At 69.1% G+C, this 15,903-nt stretch overlaps 1 protein-coding gene and 1 long non-coding RNA gene across 5 annotated transcripts in view; one reads left to right on the top strand and one right to left on the bottom strand.

The window, feature by feature from the left end:
* Positions 1-1,188, bottom strand: part of LOC125357310 — a 12,472-nt gene extending 11,284 nt beyond the window's left edge. Inside the window, exon 1 of the long non-coding RNA XR_007212114.1 lies at positions 868-1,188. This is a non-coding gene — a long non-coding RNA (uncharacterized LOC125357310). The remainder of the gene's footprint in view (positions 1-867) is intronic.
* The window catches only part of Prr5 (proline rich 5), a 24,066-nt gene extending 8,557 nt beyond the window's left edge, over positions 1-15,509 (top strand). For 3 of the 4 annotated variants that reach the window (XM_048354120.1, XM_048354112.1, XM_048354094.1), the window contains 7 exons: positions 4,768-4,848; positions 8,379-8,427; positions 10,313-10,370; positions 13,142-13,233; positions 13,767-13,907; positions 14,072-14,207; positions 14,462-15,080. In XM_048354120.1, coding sequence (XP_048210077.1) covers positions 4,768-4,848; positions 8,379-8,427; positions 10,313-10,370; positions 13,142-13,233; positions 13,767-13,907; positions 14,072-14,207; positions 14,462-14,946 — 1,042 coding nt within the window. In that variant the 3' untranslated portion in view covers positions 14,947-15,080. The other variant, XM_048354103.1, reaches the window with a different exon arrangement.
* The last annotated feature ends 394 nt before the right edge of the window (positions 15,510-15,903 follow it).

Raw genomic sequence — 15,903 nt, 5'->3', positions numbered from 1 at the left:
GGGGGCATGGAAGAAGTTTAAGCGCTGTGCTCGCAGAGCTCAGCCCGCCAGCTCCCGGGCGGCGCCCACCCGCGACCCCGTCTCCAGGCCGCCTCCCCCGGCCCCTGCCTGGCCTGCGTCCCGTGCTGGAGGCCACCGGGGGCGGGGACGGCAGGAAGTCCTTGTCCTCGGCTGCTGTTGGGCCGTTGAGCCTCTCGGCTCCCGGCGGGGCCGCAGCACACTTCCTGTGTTCAGTGTGCAGGCCCCGGTGGGGGGGGGGGCGTGGTGGGCGGGGGTCCAGGGGGGGGCCGCGGTGGGCGGGGGTCCAGGGGAGGGGGTGTCCCGGTGGGTGGCCCAGGGTGGGTGCGGGGCCGTGGTGGGCGATGGCCGGCGCAGGGTGGGGGTGGGGGTGGCCATGGTGGGCGGGCGCTGGCGGCCCTGGGTGGGCAGCAGTCTCTCCCCCAGAGCCCACCCCGTCCTCGCAGCTGTCCACCGGTGCAGCAGCCATCCTGCGTTCCGGAGAGGACCATCCAGGCCCGCCCACGGCCCTGGGCAGCCTCCCAGCCAGCTGTTTGAGGGTGGGAATGGCAGTGTCCTATGAAGTTTCCCCGGGTCTGCTCCTGAGCCCTGGGAAGAGGGGGAAGCCCGCTGCTGGGGGGGAGGGCTGCAGATGGCACCCCACTCCCGCCCTGGTGGTGAAGCCGTGCTCCGCCCCCGTCCAGGCCACTAGGAGCCTAATTGTCACGTGGCACCTTTCCTCCAGGGACGTCCTGGGGCCCACAGGCTGCCGGCTGGGACCCTGTTGGCCCTGGGGCTAACAGAACAGGTTCTCTCTCAGGCTTATCTTCTGCCCTCCACTAAGTTTCAATCAGGCTTGAGGGCTGGAACTGCCTGCCCAACCCTCCTCACATCGGAGAGGAAAGGACTCCTATTCGGGGCTTCTGGCACTCGGAGAAATGCACCACATAGAGTTAGTCACCTCCAGCAGGTCACACAACATGTCTGGTCCTCAATTTCTTTGCCCATAATATGGGCAGATTGCCTTGGGTTCGGGCAGGCTACTGGGGCGTTAAATGTGGAAATGCATAATAAAAAGCCCCCAGCAGCGTCTGGCACATAGTAGGACCCCAGAACCAGCAACTCTGGCTCCTGTAATCCTAACTACCCAGGAGGTTGAGATCTGAGGAGTGCAAAGCCAGCCCAGGCAGAAAAGTCCATGAGACTCATTTCCAACTGACCAGCAGAATTAAAAGTGGAGCTGTGATTCAAGTGGCAGAGAGCTAGCTTAGCCGGAAGTGAAGCTAAGAAACAGTGCCCAGACTGCGTTCAAGCCATAGACCTGCATGCCCATACACACACACACACACACACACACACACACACACACACACACACACTACAGCAGTAACCTTGTTGAGGATGGGCCTTGAGAACTTTCCAGGCCCAGGACCCACCTACAGACCAGCAGCCGTGTCACGAGGCCTGAGGAGGTACACAGAATCCCAGTGTAGAAGCGACATGGTATTGGCCCGATTTCTAGAGCGTGGTTCGTGGGCAGGGGCTGGCGTCCTTGTTTTGTCGTTAGGCTGGAATGAAGCCTTTTCTCAGGCTTTGGGCGAGTGGGGTGGGGGGATCTGAACCATGGCATGACATTGCACAACTTTGGTGGCTACTTGTCACAGGGTCCCCCTGTGGGTGCCTGTCACCTGGGGCCTCCGGGCCTCTGAAGGCTGAGTCCTTGAGCTGAGGGGTCGCGTGCTGCCCCCCACTTCCTGCGTGGGGGAGGAGGGGGCCAGAATGACTCCTGGGAGCCAGGAGAGACCTGGGGTGCGCTCCCCCGAGTTGGTGGGCACGGGTGGCCTTGACGTGGTCAGCCGTGGCAGGCCCCCAGTGAGCTGCGACCTCTGCCTCCTGGCAGAGATGCGTTCCTCCTGCTTCCCCGTCCCCAAGGTCCCTCCTGAGAAGCTTCCAGAAGTTATCAAGAGACCCACAGCAGCCCTAAGACGCATGCTAAGGGGACCTGTGGGTATCCCAGCGTCCTGGGCCAATGCCTAGCTAATGCCACATCACACACCCTGGGGTCCCGGCATGGAGAAGCCCGGGGCACCGAGTGGAGGGTGTGGCCCAGCCCCCGAGGTCAGGCTGAGCACCCTCCGCCAGCACCCCTCAACCTCTAGGGTCTAAATGCAGATCTGCCTGGGGACCAGCATGCTGCCGTGTTGAGAGCCTCTCCGCGGCTGTGGTTCCCGAGGCGGGCAGGCGGGCGGGAGGGAGGGGTCCCCAGCCGCTCCCCTCCCGCCATTGCTGGGCACCGCACACGCAGTGGGGTACAACACCCAAACCCCAGGCCTGAGCTGGCCCTCCCATCCTCATTAGCCTCCCCGTGGGTCTCCACGCCCCTGCTTGTAGATGAGCCAACGGAGGCTCAGAGGACCCGGCCTGGAACCCCGTGAGGCCGGCAGGAGCCAAGGTGTGTATGTGTGTGTGTGGGGGGGGGGAGGGTGTATTTCTTAAAGGGCCAGCAGACATTGACCCGACTGTGGAGGGGAATGGAGGTGGGGTCCTGTGCCCGGCTCCCCCAGCCCCTGCTCAACTACTGTGGTTAGGCGTGGGACACGGTCCCCAGGGTCCTGGCTCTGGCCTGTGAGTGGGGGGCTTCACAGCGGGGAGGAGGTCGCCCACAGGGCGAAGGATCCTGAGCCGGGGAGGGGTTCCTTGGTGACACGGTTTGGGGGGGCTGCACCATCACGGGCAGTAGGGGGGACTGGGAGAAGGAGGAGGCATTGGGAGCCCCGGGTGTGGGAGGCAGGGAGTCGGGGTTCACCGCTGGAGGCCCCAGAAGGAACAGCCTCCCGACACCAGGGCCTGCGCCTGGGACACTGAATTAGAAGCTGCTGGCTGAACTGTCAGGGGACGGCCGTGGGTTGTGGGGCCCTAAGGTCACTCGTGCCAGCTGCCACGGGCCACCCACACCCTGGGCTCTGTCCCCCATCAGCCAGTGGGAACCTGGCCTCCCCGCACACGGTGAAGCCACCAGACAGTGCCCAGACTGCGTTCAAGCCGTAGACCCGCACGCACACGCGCACGCTCACACACACCAACTAGAGACACACCCCCATCTCCAGTGCCTCAGCCAGGGAAAGACTGGGGGTCTGATTCCCCCTTGGGGCCTTCCAAGCCCCTGGCCGGGCCCCCTCCCTCCGCAGCCTGGCTTCCTGGGGGGGGGGCCGGTGGGTGCGGCAGAGCCCCGCCCCCGGCCCCTTCCTCTCTGGCATGGCGTGGCCTGTGGTTGCAGGCGTGGGGCTGGGACCGTGGCCCGAGTCGCTGACGCCCTTGCTTCTCTCCCTGCATCCGCCCAGCTCAGGGCAGCGGGGAGGTGCTGCCCCCCCCCAGGGGTGCTGAGGACTGGAAGGGCCGCTGGGGGAGGGGGCAGCCCTCCGCAGGAGGAGGGCCCTCTCCCGGAAGCGCCCCGCCCCTGGCCAGGCAGCTGGGGTTTCACTTCTACTTTGGGGGTGCCGAGTCACGGGAAGCCTTGGGCTCTCCCCGCCCTTCCTCCCCAGGTGGCACGGGAGGGTGGGTGTGTGCACAGGCCAGGGTTCCGGCTCCCTTCTCCGTCACGGCTCTGCTGGGTGCAGAGCTGTGGGGTTCTGGGGGAGTTCCGGGGCCTCTCTGAGCCCCGCCGTCTCTGTCCCCCGGGCTCTCACCGAGCCACCACGGGCTGGGGGTTAGAAGGAGGCCCCGGGCGTGGCAGACGCACACCCCATCCTGTAATGACACCCTGGGCCCTGGTCGGCCACTGTGCGTGGGAGGTCACTGGGCACCCCAGGTGCTACAGCCCGGGCCTGCACCTGAGACCCCCCGAGGGCTGGAGGAGGGCTAGCAGAGCCGCGCGGGGAGCCCCGAGACGGCGCTCGGTCTGGGCCGCCGTCCCCGGACCTCCCCGAGGGAGCGGGCAGCCTCCCGGCCTCCTGTGAAAGCCAGAGCCGTGAGGCCTCCCCAGACCAGGGGCAGGGGAACCCCCTCCCGCAGAGGGGTTCGGAGGAGAGGCCGGCAGAACCACAGCCTCCCGCCCTGGGGTCTGACCTTCCTCCTCCCCTGCTCCGGCCTCCAGCCCCACCCCAGCCCGAGAGCACAGCGCCCCGCTAGAGGCCACCGGCCTCCCTCCCTCCGCCCCAGCCCCAGCCCACGGCCGGGGTGGGGCCGTCCGGAGTCCAGGCACTGGCATTCCAAGGGACGGCGGCCTCCGGGGCCGGGCCACGGGCGAGCTCTCCCGTCTGGGGCCTGGGATGGCCGCCCAGCCCCGCCGTCTGTGGTCGGCACCGCTGCGGCCCAGGAGCCGGCGGTGACCCCCGCCCAGGCCGGGCCTCCAGTCCCGGCACCGCAGGGCCTGCCGCCCCCTGCAGGCCCCCCCGACGCCCTCCCACGCCTGCCTCTACCTCGGGGAGGAGCTGAGGTGGCCCACGGGCCGCAGGAAGGAGCGCACTGTGCCACGTGGGGAGGCGTCGGTAGCCCGGCTTCTGGGCATCGTTGCTGGTGCCCGCCGGTGTGCGGGCGGCGGGAGGCGGGGGGGGGGGGGGGCTTGTAGGGGGAGGGGTCCTGGGGGAGGGGAAACAGCAGGAACACCGGGCGCTGTCTGGCAGGGCAGGAAGGAGGCCACGTGGGCCCGGGTTTGACGGCGGCGGCGCAGGCCTTTGAGGGGAGGAGGCCAGGGTGTGGTTAGGGTTGGGGGGGCCCATGGGTGGGGCGGGCGGGGCGGGCCCCAGGCCTCACTCCTTTCCCCCACCACAGCATCCACAGCGGGGTGATCGCCGTCTTCCAGCGCAAGGGCCTGCGGGACCAGGAGCTCTTCAGCCTCAACGAGGGCGTCCGGTGAGTGCCGGGCCGCGCGGGGCAGGACCGCCGGGTGGGACCCCAGGAGGCCAGGCAGGCCCTGAGACTCCCCAGTCCCCGAGGGGGGCGTCCCGGGGTATTTGCTCTGTCAAAGAGGCCCCAAGACCGCCCTCGGGGCCACCGCCGGGCCAGAGCGGGGCTGCCCTCGCCGTTGGTAGCCGGGAAGGCTGACGTTCAGAGGGGTCAAGCCACTTGCCTGGGGTCACACAGCAGGTACCAGGAGGTGGACCGGCCTGTGCTGGTTCCTTCCCGCCCTGACCCACAGCGTCCCGACCTGGGGTCCTAGAAATAGCTGGAAAAATAGGCAGGAAACCCCCCCCCCCATCTGCGCAAAGTGGGCCAGGGGTTAACGGAAAGGGAGGGTCCCACGGCATCCCCCTCAGAAGGGTCCTTACGGGGGTAAACTGAGGCCGGGGAGGGCCCCGGCGTTCTCGTGGTGGCTCCCCGTGGCTCACGGCGCCCTGATGGACCTGCAAGAAGCCTCACGAATGGCGTGGCGGAGCTGGGCGTGGCCCGGTGAGGACCCTGCCCGCCGCCCGCCGCCCTCCACCCGCCGCCCCATCCCTCGCCCAGCATCATCAAGAAAGGGGCGGCTGCTCCGGGTCCGCTCGGGGTCGGGTCGTGTGCAGAACGTCCACGCCGTGTCCATCCACGGGACGTGGCAGCCCATGGGGTTGACGCGGGTGGAGCCTCGTCACAGAGGGGCTGCCACCCTCGTGGGATAGCTGGGGGGCCCAGGGGAGCCCCTACTTTCCCCCAGGTTTGCACCCACCTCCCGTTCCGTGCCACGGGCTCTCATTTCACCCCCGTGGCCGTCCCGGCAGCCCCTCCCCCGCCCCCATGCCACCCACCAAGGCACCGGAGGGGTCGGCTGTGAGAGTCCGGCTGTCCGGCCATCTTGGTCCCCCCCCAAGGTGTGGCAGTGGCTGCCTGCCTCCGGACCCCCCGCGCCTCCCTCCAGGGCCCGTGGCCCGGCCCCTGGGGCTGTGGGTGGGCTGCCTGTGTCCCCAGAGGACTGGCCCGGCCTCCACCCAACCTCCTCGTCCTCTGGGTCTCCGGCTGGCAGCGGGGCATTGGTCCTGCAGGCTCCACCTCCGCCCACCTCTGCCCTCCCCATAGCGCCAAGGCTTTGAGACCGTGGGCTCCACCACCTGCTCGAGGCAACCCGGGGCCCCTGCGCCGCTCCCCAGTGCTCTGCTCCCAGCATGCACCAGGCTGGCTGGCCCGGGGGAGCCTGCGCGTGCGGCCCCTCCCACTGTGCTCCCAGCATGCACCAGGCTGGCCCGGAGTACCTATGGGTGTGGGCCCTCCCACTGTGCTCCCAGCATGCACCAGGCTGGCCTGGGGGATCTGCGTGTGCGGCCCCTCCCACTGTGCTCCCAGCATGCACCAGGCTGGCCCGGGGGACCTGCGGGTTCGGCCCCTCCCACTGTGTTCCCAGCATGCACCAGGCTGGCCCGGGGGACCTGCGGGTTCGGCCCCTCCCACTGTGCTCCCAGCATGCACCAGGCTGGGGGGGAACCTGCGGGTGCAGCCCCTCCCACTGTGCTCCCAGCATGCACCAGGCTGGGGGGGAACCTGCGGGTGCAGCCCTTCCCACTGTGCTCCCAGCATGCACCAGGCTGGCCCGGGGGACCTGCGGGTTCGGCCCCTCCCACTGTGCTCCCAGCATGCACCAGGCTGGCCCAGGGGACCTGCGCGTGCGGCCCCTCCCACTGTGCTCCCAGTATGCACCAGGCTGGCCCAGGGGACATGCAGGTGCGGCCCCTCCCACTGTGCTCCCAGCATGCACCAGGCTGGCCTGGGGACCTGTGAGTTCGGCCCCTCCCACTGTGCTCCCAGCATGCACCAGGCTGGCCCAGGGGACCTGCAGATTCTGCCCCTCCCACTGTGCTCCCAGCATGCACCAGGCTGGCCCAGGGGACCTGTGCGTGTGGCCCCTCCCACTGTGCTCCCAGCATGCACCAGGCTGGCCCGGGGGATCTGCGCATACGGCCCCTCCCACTGTGCTCCCAGCATGCACCAGGCTGGCCCAGGGGACATGCAGGTGCGGCCCCTCCCACTGTGCTCCCAGCATGCACCAGGCTGGTCTGGGGGGACCTGTAGATTCTGCCCCTCCCACTGTGCTCCCAGCATGCACCAGACTGGCCTGGGGGACCTGCAGATTCTGCCCCTCCCACTGTGCTCCCAGCATGCACCAGGCTGGCCCCGGGGACCTGCAGATTCTGCCCCTCCCACTGTGCTCCCAGCATGCATTGGGCTGGCCTGGGGGACCTGCAGATTCTGCCCCTCCCACTGTGCTCCCAGCATGCATCAGGCTGGCCCGGGGACCTGCCAGTGTCAGGGCCGAGGACAGCTTGAAGCTACCTTGTTAAGTCTCCAGCAAGGCGAGCCCCACCCCCGCCCCCGCCCCAGGCCCTAGGAAGGGCGTTGGTTGGGGCTCTGTCTGGGGTGGAATGGCGTAGCAGGGGGGCGCCCTCATCGCCTCTCCGCGTGTGCGCACACTGGACTGTGGTCGGCCTCACTCCCTTGCCCTGTCCTACCCACCTCCTCCGTCTTCACGGGCCGCTGCCTGTGTCTCCCTGTCCGTTCATATTTGTGCACGTAGTCTTGAGGCTGAGCTCACCTTGCTGCCCAGGGTGGCCTCCAACACCCAGACCCAAGGAAGCCTCCGCGCCTCAGCCTCCCAGTGGCCAGGACTACAACCATGGCTCGCTAGGCTGTCTGGTTTTGTTTTTTTTTGTGCTAGTAGTAGGTCTTGAACTCAGAGCCCGGGTGCCGTTAGCTCTTTCATGCAAACTGGTGGTACTCTACCACTTGGACCACAGCTCCACTCCTGGCTTTTGGGGCGTTCACGGGCGTTGAGTGGCGTCGACTTTCCTGCCCAATCTCCATCCTCAGCTCTCAGCCTCCTGAGGGGCAGGGATGACAGGCGTGAACCACCAGCGCCTGGCAGGATGTCTGTTTCTAATCTCCAGGACAGTGGTCAGCCCCGCCCCCCCCAGCCTCAGTTTCTCCCTCCGAAGGCCATTCCGTGGGGGCCTTCTCACGGCCGGCGCGGTGTGTCTGGCAATCTGGTGCTGCCGAGCCGCACCCAGGGCTGGGCACGCGTGGAGTCGCGGTCTTGCCGGAGCTGACCGGAGGGGCTGGCGGCCACATTCCCGGCTCCTCACCCAGGCCCCTCAGCCGGGCCGACCCGGAGAGGATCTGCGGGACGGCCCGGCCCTCCCCGGGGGGCGGGGGAGGAGCGAGAAGGGGCACGTCTGCACCCTGCTCCTTCACCCCTGCTGAGCCCACCGTTGGACGGGGCGGGCCGGGGTGGAAGATGGCCCTGCCCCCTCCCCAGCCCGACCGTGTGGGGCGCCGCCCTGCTCCCCGCGTCCGTCTGCACCTCGTGTTCCTCGCTGCACTGGGCCCGCCGGCGCTGGGCGGGGGGGCTGGGCGGGGGCTGCCCCCCCGGTCCCCCCCCACCCGAGGCCTCAGCTCACCCGGTCTCCCTCCCCCCACAGGCAGCTGCTGAAGACGGAGCTGGGGTCCTTCTTCACCGAGTACCTGCAGGTGGGTGCGCCTCCCCCCGGCCCCGCGGACTCAGTTTCCCCCCCCCCCGGCACGCAGTGGTCGTTGTGGAGGTTAAATGACAAGACACACACCCGAGTCTCAGGGCCGGGGAGACGAGGCCACGCGCCCGCGGCCACGCAGCCGGGCAGGCCGGGCGACACCCGAGTGCTCCTGGGGCTGCGTGGATGCCCTGGGCACGCGGGCCCGGACCACGGTGCCCACCTCGCCCCAGGTGCCCGCCGTCGCGCCCGTGGGCCCGTGGGGACCGGCCCGAGCTTCCTCACACCTCAGGGCTGTGGGGACTTTTGAGTTATTGTGGACTGTTTGTTTTGGGGGGTTGTGTGTATGTGTGTGTTTCTGTTTTGTTTGGGGCACTGGGATTTGAACTCAGAGCCTCACATCCGGCTGGCTGGCTTGGATGACAGCCCATCACGTGAGTCATGAGGACAGCCCGCTTTCTGCTGGTGATTCTGTGGAGGTGGCGTCTCACGGACTTTTCTGCCAAGGCTGGCTTTGAACCACGATCCTTAGATCTCACCTTCCCGAGTAACTAAGATTATAGGCGTGAGCCACCGGCGCCTGGCTAGAGGTGGACTTTGGAGGTAGTGTCTCCCTGTGAAGCTCATGCTGGCCCTGAAGTCAGGATCTCCCTGCCTTAACCTCCCTCCCCAGTACTGGGGCTACAGATACATACACACCGCCGTACCCAGCTTGGGATCCTTTTGTGTGTGTGCGCTGGTCCCGGGACTTGAATTTAGAGTTTGAGCACTGTCCCTGAGCCTCTTGTGGCTCAAGGCTAGCGCTCTACCACTGGAGCCACAGCGCCACTTCCAGCTTATTCTGAGTCGTTTAATGGAGATAAGAGTGTCATGGACTTTTCTACCTGGGCTGGCTTTGAACCTGGATCCTCGGGTCTCGGCCTCTTGAGTAGCTAGGATTCACAGGCGTGAGCCACCGCCCCCTAGCTGGCTTGGGATTCTTCACACTCTGGGGTATTGAGGTATTGTACATCACCCGCCCCTTTAAATCACAGGACTCTGTGGTGTGTGTGTAGAGTTATGCAAGTATGTTCGGTTCCAGAACATTCCTGTCCTCAACTGGGCACCCCTTAGCGGGCCCCCCTCCCACCCCCACTGCCACCCTGTGTCCTGCTCCTCTGGCCGTCGATGGGCCTCTTCCCAGCTCTGGATTTCATCCGCCTGCCTCCCCTCCCCGGGCAGCCAGGGTGCCCTTGTGCCCCGTTTTGTTTCCCATGCGCCCCTGTAGACACGCGTGCCATCACCCCCTCTGGCTGGCGTGACACGCAGGGGCCGCGTGATCTCCCCTTGCCCCCGGGGCCCGCACGGCAGGGCCGATGGGGCAGGCCTTCTCCTTCGGCTCCTTTCTGGGCCACGGTGGGCGTGGCCCCGCCCGCCCTGCTGAGCCCGGCTCGGCCCTTCCTTCTGGTGGAGCCTGAGCGAGGCCAGCACCCCCTCGCCCGGCTGGGCCCCGCCGGGGGCTCCCGCGTCCGCCGGGGGCTCAGTACTGCCAGGTCCTCTGCGAGTCGCCGGCCCCCCGGGATCTCTGCTGCTTGCCGGTGGGCTTTCGTTCTTGTGCCGGCCCTGGGGCTTGAACTCGGGGCCTGGGCGTCACCCCTTAGCTTTCTCCCGGCTCCACTGCCAGCTTTTTTGCTGGTGATCATCGAGTCTCACAGACATTTCCTTCCGCCTGGGCCGATTTCAAACCAGGGTCCTCAGATCTCAGCCTCCCGAGTAGCCGAGGTCTCGGGCGTGAGCACGGACGCTCGGTGTTGGTGGGGGGCTGTTGACGTCCTGTGGCCCCGCTGACATGGGGGGGGTGTCTTCAGGACAGGGGTGACACCTGGTTTGTTTGTTGTTTGTTCCAGAACCAGCTGCTGACCAAAGGCATGGTGATCCTACGAGACAAGATCTGCTTCTACGAGGGTGAGTGTGGCCCGAGCCGCCCACGAGCCTTTGCCGTGGGGATGGGTTAGCTCCCCCCCCCCCCGCCATCCTGGGCCTTGGACTCAGGGCCTGAGCACTGTCCCTGGCTTCTTTTTGCTCAAGGCTAGCACTCTGCCACTTGAGCCACAGCGCCACTTCCAGCCTTCTGTGTATGTGGTGCTGAGGAATCGAACCCAGGGCTTCACGCACGCGAGGCGAGCGCTCTGCCGCTTGGCCACCTTCCCAGCCCTGTGTTAGCTCTGGGTCACCAAAATATCTGATAAATAACAACTTCGCCAGGTGCCAGTGGCTCACACCCGTCAACCCAGCCATTCAGGAAGCCGAGATCTGAGGATGACGGTTCAGAGCCAGCCAGGGCAGGGAAGTCCGTGAAACCCTTATCTTGAATTACCCACCACAAACCTGAACGTGAAGCGGTGGCTTGCTTTCACTCAGCCTTGAGTGAAAAGGGCAAGGAACCGGGCCAGGCCCTGAGTTCAAGCCCCAGCACTGGCAGGACACGAAGCGTTCCTTGTGGCCACAGGTTGAGAAGTTTTGTCCGTGGTTGCTCGGGCCCGGCCATCGCCCCGAGGAGGAGGAGGCGGGGCCCGGAGGAGGGGGCGGGGCCCGGAGGAGGGGGCGGGCCCGGAGGAGGGGCGGGGCCCGGAGGGGGCGGGGCCCGGAGGAGGGGCGGGGCCCGGAGGAGGGGGCGGGGCCCGGAGCCCGCTCCTGAGGGCGGCCCCGCGCTGAGCTGGCGCATTCCTTCAGGCCTGACTCCCACCCGCGCTGGCCCACGGGGGCCGGGCCGGGAGAACCACGGCTTTGTGTGGCCTGGCACAGGCCTGCCCACGGCGCCGTGTCCTCCGGCGGGGCAGCCCTGGACAGTCCTGGGCCTTCCCCGGCGCGGCTCTGCGGCCCCCCCGGGCCTCCGTCCTCGCCGTGGGGTCGGGGGCTGCTTGCGACGGGGCAGGGGGCATTGGGGACCCGGGAACGGGAGAGAGGCGGGCTGTGCCCCCAGGGACTCGCAGCTGGGGAGACCGGGACGGTCTGGTGTGACCGGCAGGATGGCCGCGCAGACCCCGTGCGGGGAGCGTCGGCCCGGGGCCCCTGAAGCCCCCCGGGGTCCCGCGGGGAGCAGAGCCTGCGGCCCACGCTGCGGCTCTGGCCTCCGGGCAGGCGGCCCTGGCCGGGCCTGGGCTCCGTTTGACCGCATCTGCTTCCCACAGCCCACCCACCCGCCTGCGGGCACGGCACCTCCTGGCCCGCGCCCAGGGCCGCCCCACGCGGCCCGGCTGAGCCTGCTTGCTCCCCGCCCCAGAGGAACTGAGGGGACTTTGTGTGCGGGCAGCCGGGTGTGCCTGCGGCCTCCCCGCCCTGCAGCCGGGTGTGGGCCCCCCCCCCAGGACCGGGGCCGGCCCCTCCGGACCCCACGCCCCCCCACGCCTCTCGGCCTACACAGACCGGGGAGCTGGGCCAGGCCCCCGTTCCCATGGCCACCTGGAGGCTGCCCAGAACCGCGCCTCCTCCCTCAGGCCCAGACCACAGGGTCCCCCCGCAGCGGAGGCTGGGGACCCACGCAGGACCTTCACCCCCGACCACCGCGGCCAGGCACGCACGTGTGCCACGCCGCTTCCCACGGAGCTGCTTCAAGGGTTTCCATGCATCCGCGGCCCCTCGCCGGTGCCCACCTCCCGGCCCGCCCTAGCCACTGCCCACCTCCCGGCCCGCCCTAGCCACTGCCCACCTCCCGGCCCGCCCTAGCCACCCTCACTGTCCACTCCCAGTGCAGCCCCCCCCCCTCCGAAGCCTTCTGCTGACCCTGTGCACAGCGGGGCTCCGGCAGGCAGCCTGGAGGGGGGGGGTCCGGGCCTCCAGAGGGAGGACCTGCCCCTGTGGCCTGGGCTGTTGGCCCAGGAGGACAGCCCCCACCCCGGTCCTCCCCACCGCCCCGTGCCCAGGGTGAGGCCGCCACAAGGTAGTTCCTCCGGAAGCACCAGGCCGACGGCGCAAGGCGGGTGGGCGAATCCCCCCTCCGCCCGTGGCAGGGAGGTGGGGAGGGGCTGACCACCCTCGGGCTGCGCGCTTGTGCGGGGCCCACCGGAGGCAGAGGGCCGGGGCCTGGCGGCGGGCGTTTCCCGGGCTGAGAGGCTGGGCCCCAGAGGCTCACCCCTGTAACCCGAGCATCGTAGCAAGCTAAGAGCAGAGGGTCGAAGTTCAAAGCCAGCCTGGGGAGGATCGTCCATACGACTTCTAGCAGAGAGCCAGACGCGGAGCTGCGGCTCAGGCGGTAGAGAGCCAGCCTTGAGGGGAAAACCTAAAGGAGACCTCAAGGCCCTGAGTTCAAGCCCCCGGTACCAGCACCAAAACATAACCTGTACTGGTGGCTTGGACTGGTCTCATGCTGGCAGCTGGCGGCCAGGGCCTGTGGCCTCCCCGCACGGCGGTAGGGGGTGGGGAGCCGGGGCACTGGGGGCGGGGAGGAACTGGAGGTGTGGGTAGGGAGCCAGGCTCGTGGGGGGGAGCTGGAGGCCCAGGGGGAAAGCCCAGGGGGGCGGGGGGCGGAGCCAGGCACAGGGGGGGGCGAGGGGGGGACCTGGAGGCGTGGGTGGGGAGCCAGGCTCGCGGGGGGGGGGGGGGGGAGGGGGGGCGGAGCTCCAGTGCGGGAGGCAGCACGGCCTCCTCCGCAGGCTCTGCGCCTCAGCTGCTTGTCTTGGGGTGGGCCGGCCGGCGGGTGTCCACCCTAGGTAGCCATGACCACTCTGTGCCCACAGGACAGAAGCTGCTGGACTCGCTGGCAGAGACCTGGGACTTCTTCTTCAGTGACGTGCTGCCCACGCTGCAGGCCATCTTCTACCCTGTGCAGGTGTGGGCCCGGGAGGGGCCTGGGGGCCGGGGAGGGGCCTGGGGGCCGGGGAGGGGCCTGGGGGCCGGGGAGGGGCCTGGGGGCCGGGGAGGGGCCTGGAGGCCGGGGAGGGGCCTCGGGGCTGGGGAGGGGCCTGGAGGCCGGGGAGGGGCCTGGGGGCTGGGGAGGGGCCTGGAGGCTGGGGAGGGGCCTGGGGGCTGGGGAGGGGCCTGGGGGCCGGGGAGGGGCCTCGGGGCTGGGGAGGGGCCTGGAGGCTGGGGAGGGGCCTGGGGGCCGGGGCGGGGCCCTGGGCGGAGGAGGGGCCTGGGGGGCGGGGCCGGGGCTGACAGCTGTGACCACGCCCCCACCCGACCCGCGCCCCCCCTTGATGAGCCACTGAGCCTGCGAGCCCCGCCCCCTCACCTGTGAGAAGCAGGTGGGACGGCAGGCCTTTCCCTGTCGGCGGAAATGGGGGGCTCCCCCGGGGACGGGTGGTCTGGGGAGAGCTGGGGGCCGTGGCGGGGTGGGGTGGAGCCCGGCTGCTGCGTCTGCAGGGCAAGGAGCCGTCGGTGCGCCAGCTGGCGCTGCTGCACTTCCGGGACGCCATCGCCCTCAGCGTGCGGCTGGAGGACGCCCTGGCCCGCGCCCGCGCCCGCGTGCCCCCCGCCATCGTGCAGATGCTGCTCGTGCTGCAGGTGGGACGGGGCCCGGGCCCCCCCTCCCCGCAGAGCCGGGGCGGGCCGTGCGCGGGAGGGGGTCCCCCAGCTTCCCTGCCCTCCCCCTCCCTCCCCGCGCCCACTGACCACTCCTGAAGGGCGGCCCGTGGGAAGGACGTGACCCCTCCCGCCCTGCCTCCCAGGGGGTGCACGAGTCCCGGGGCGTGACCGAGGACTACCTGCGCCTGGAGGCGCTCCTCCAGAAGGTGGTGTCGCCCTACCTGGGCACCTACGGCCTCTACTCCAGCGAGGACGCCTTCGCCCACTCCTGCATCCTGGGTAGGGCCGGCCGCACGGCTGTCCTGGGTGTGCTGAGGTGTGGGGCCCCCCCCCCAACTGTGGGCCCTGCCCACCACGGGGGTGCCCAGCCCTGCCACCTAGTGGTCACTGCGGGGAACTGCGCGGTCCCGTGCAGCTGACTCGAGGTCCGGCCGCCCTTCGGGGAGAGAGGGAGGCCGGTGAAGGGGGGGCGGGGGGGGGGACCGGCGTGGCCCAGGCCCCGCTCCTGCGTTCACCACGGCCTCTCCCCGCAGAGAAGCGCCTGGTGCGCCGCTCCCGCTCGGGGGACGCCCTGGCCAAGAACCCCGTGGTGCGCTCCAAGAGCTACAACACCCCACTGCTGAACCCCGTGGCGGAGCACGAGGCGGAGGGCGCGGCGCCCGGGGGCGGCGGCAGCGTGCGCAGGCACTCCGTCTCCGAGATGACCTCCTGCCCCGAGCCCCAGGGCTTCGGCGACGGGGCGCCCGGCCCGGGCCCCGGCCCCGCGGGGCCCTTCCGCGCCTCCCCGCCGACGCCCCACGCGGGGCCCTGCCCCGGCAGACTCTACCCCCCGGCCCAGCCGCCCGAGCTGGCCGCGGCCCGCCGCTCCCCCCCCACCTCCAGCCCCGAGACTCTGGTGGACCGCATCCTGGAGTCGGCGGACTCGGATTCCGAAGGGATCGTCATCGACTTTGGCCGGGGGGGCAGCTCGGGGACGTCTGACTTCGAGGGGGCTGGCGACCGGCAGAGCGTGGTGTGAGGCGGGCCTGGCGTTTTGAGCCACCCGTGTGCGTGCGTGTGTGTGTGTCTGTGGGGGGGGTGTGCATGTGTGTGTGACTTTTTTACTCCATCGCACCCTTGCCGGCCCCCACCCGGGTCACTCCCCCATCACTTTATAGTCTCCAGGCTGCCGGAAGAGCCGCCCGCTGCCCCGGCACTCGGGCTGTGCCATCGGACTGGGGTCCTGCCCTTCACCCACCTGCCCCGGCCCTCAGCGTCCACGCCCACCCAGGAAAATGTGAATCGGGTGGATTCCCCCACACCAGCCGGGCTCCACCCAAAGGGACAGGGTGCTCACAGCCAGGCCCGGGCGGCCTGCACGGGGGCCAGGGTGGGGGCAGGGAAGGAAGGGGCCTATGGCCCCCTGGAGTCCTGCTGGCATCTTGGCCCTCAGAGATCTTAGTTGGGGGCTCCCCTCTTGCAGAGGCACACCCCAGCACCACCCACCCTTTGTCCCGGCCCAGCTTGCTTTCCGGTCCAGTTTCTCTGTCCCATCCCGGTGGAAGGCTCGAAGGAGAGTTGGAGGGTCAGTGGGGTGTGGATTCTGACCCAGCCGCTGGGATGGACTGAAGCGGGAGGAGGGGGGGAGAGAAGGAGGGGGGAGTGGGGGAGCAGAAGCGCACGGCACTGCCGGGTCGGTGACGCCCACCCCGTCTCCTCCATCCACCGGCAGGGTGCTCCGGGGCCCCGGGGCTCCGCGCGGGAGAGGAACTGGGCACAGGGCTGTGGGTTGGGAACAAAACACGCTGAAAAGCTTGGTGCCAGCGGCTCCCACCTGAATCGCAACTGCTCCGGAGGCTGAGCTCTGAGGACCTCAGTGTGAAGCCAGCCCAGGCAAGGAAAGTTTGGAGCTGTGTCTCACGAGGTAGAGCACCAGCCTTGAGCAGAAAAGCTAAGGGACAGCGCCCAGGCCCTGAGTTCAAGTGGCACGAGAGGA

This window comes from Perognathus longimembris, chromosome 1 (assembly GCF_023159225.1).
Source record: "Perognathus longimembris pacificus isolate PPM17 chromosome 1, ASM2315922v1, whole genome shotgun sequence".
NCBI classification, from domain to species: Eukaryota; Metazoa; Chordata; class Mammalia; order Rodentia; family Heteromyidae; genus Perognathus; species Perognathus longimembris.
Note: the sequence above shows the minus strand (reverse complement) of the source record. Positions and strands in the feature narration are given on the sequence as shown.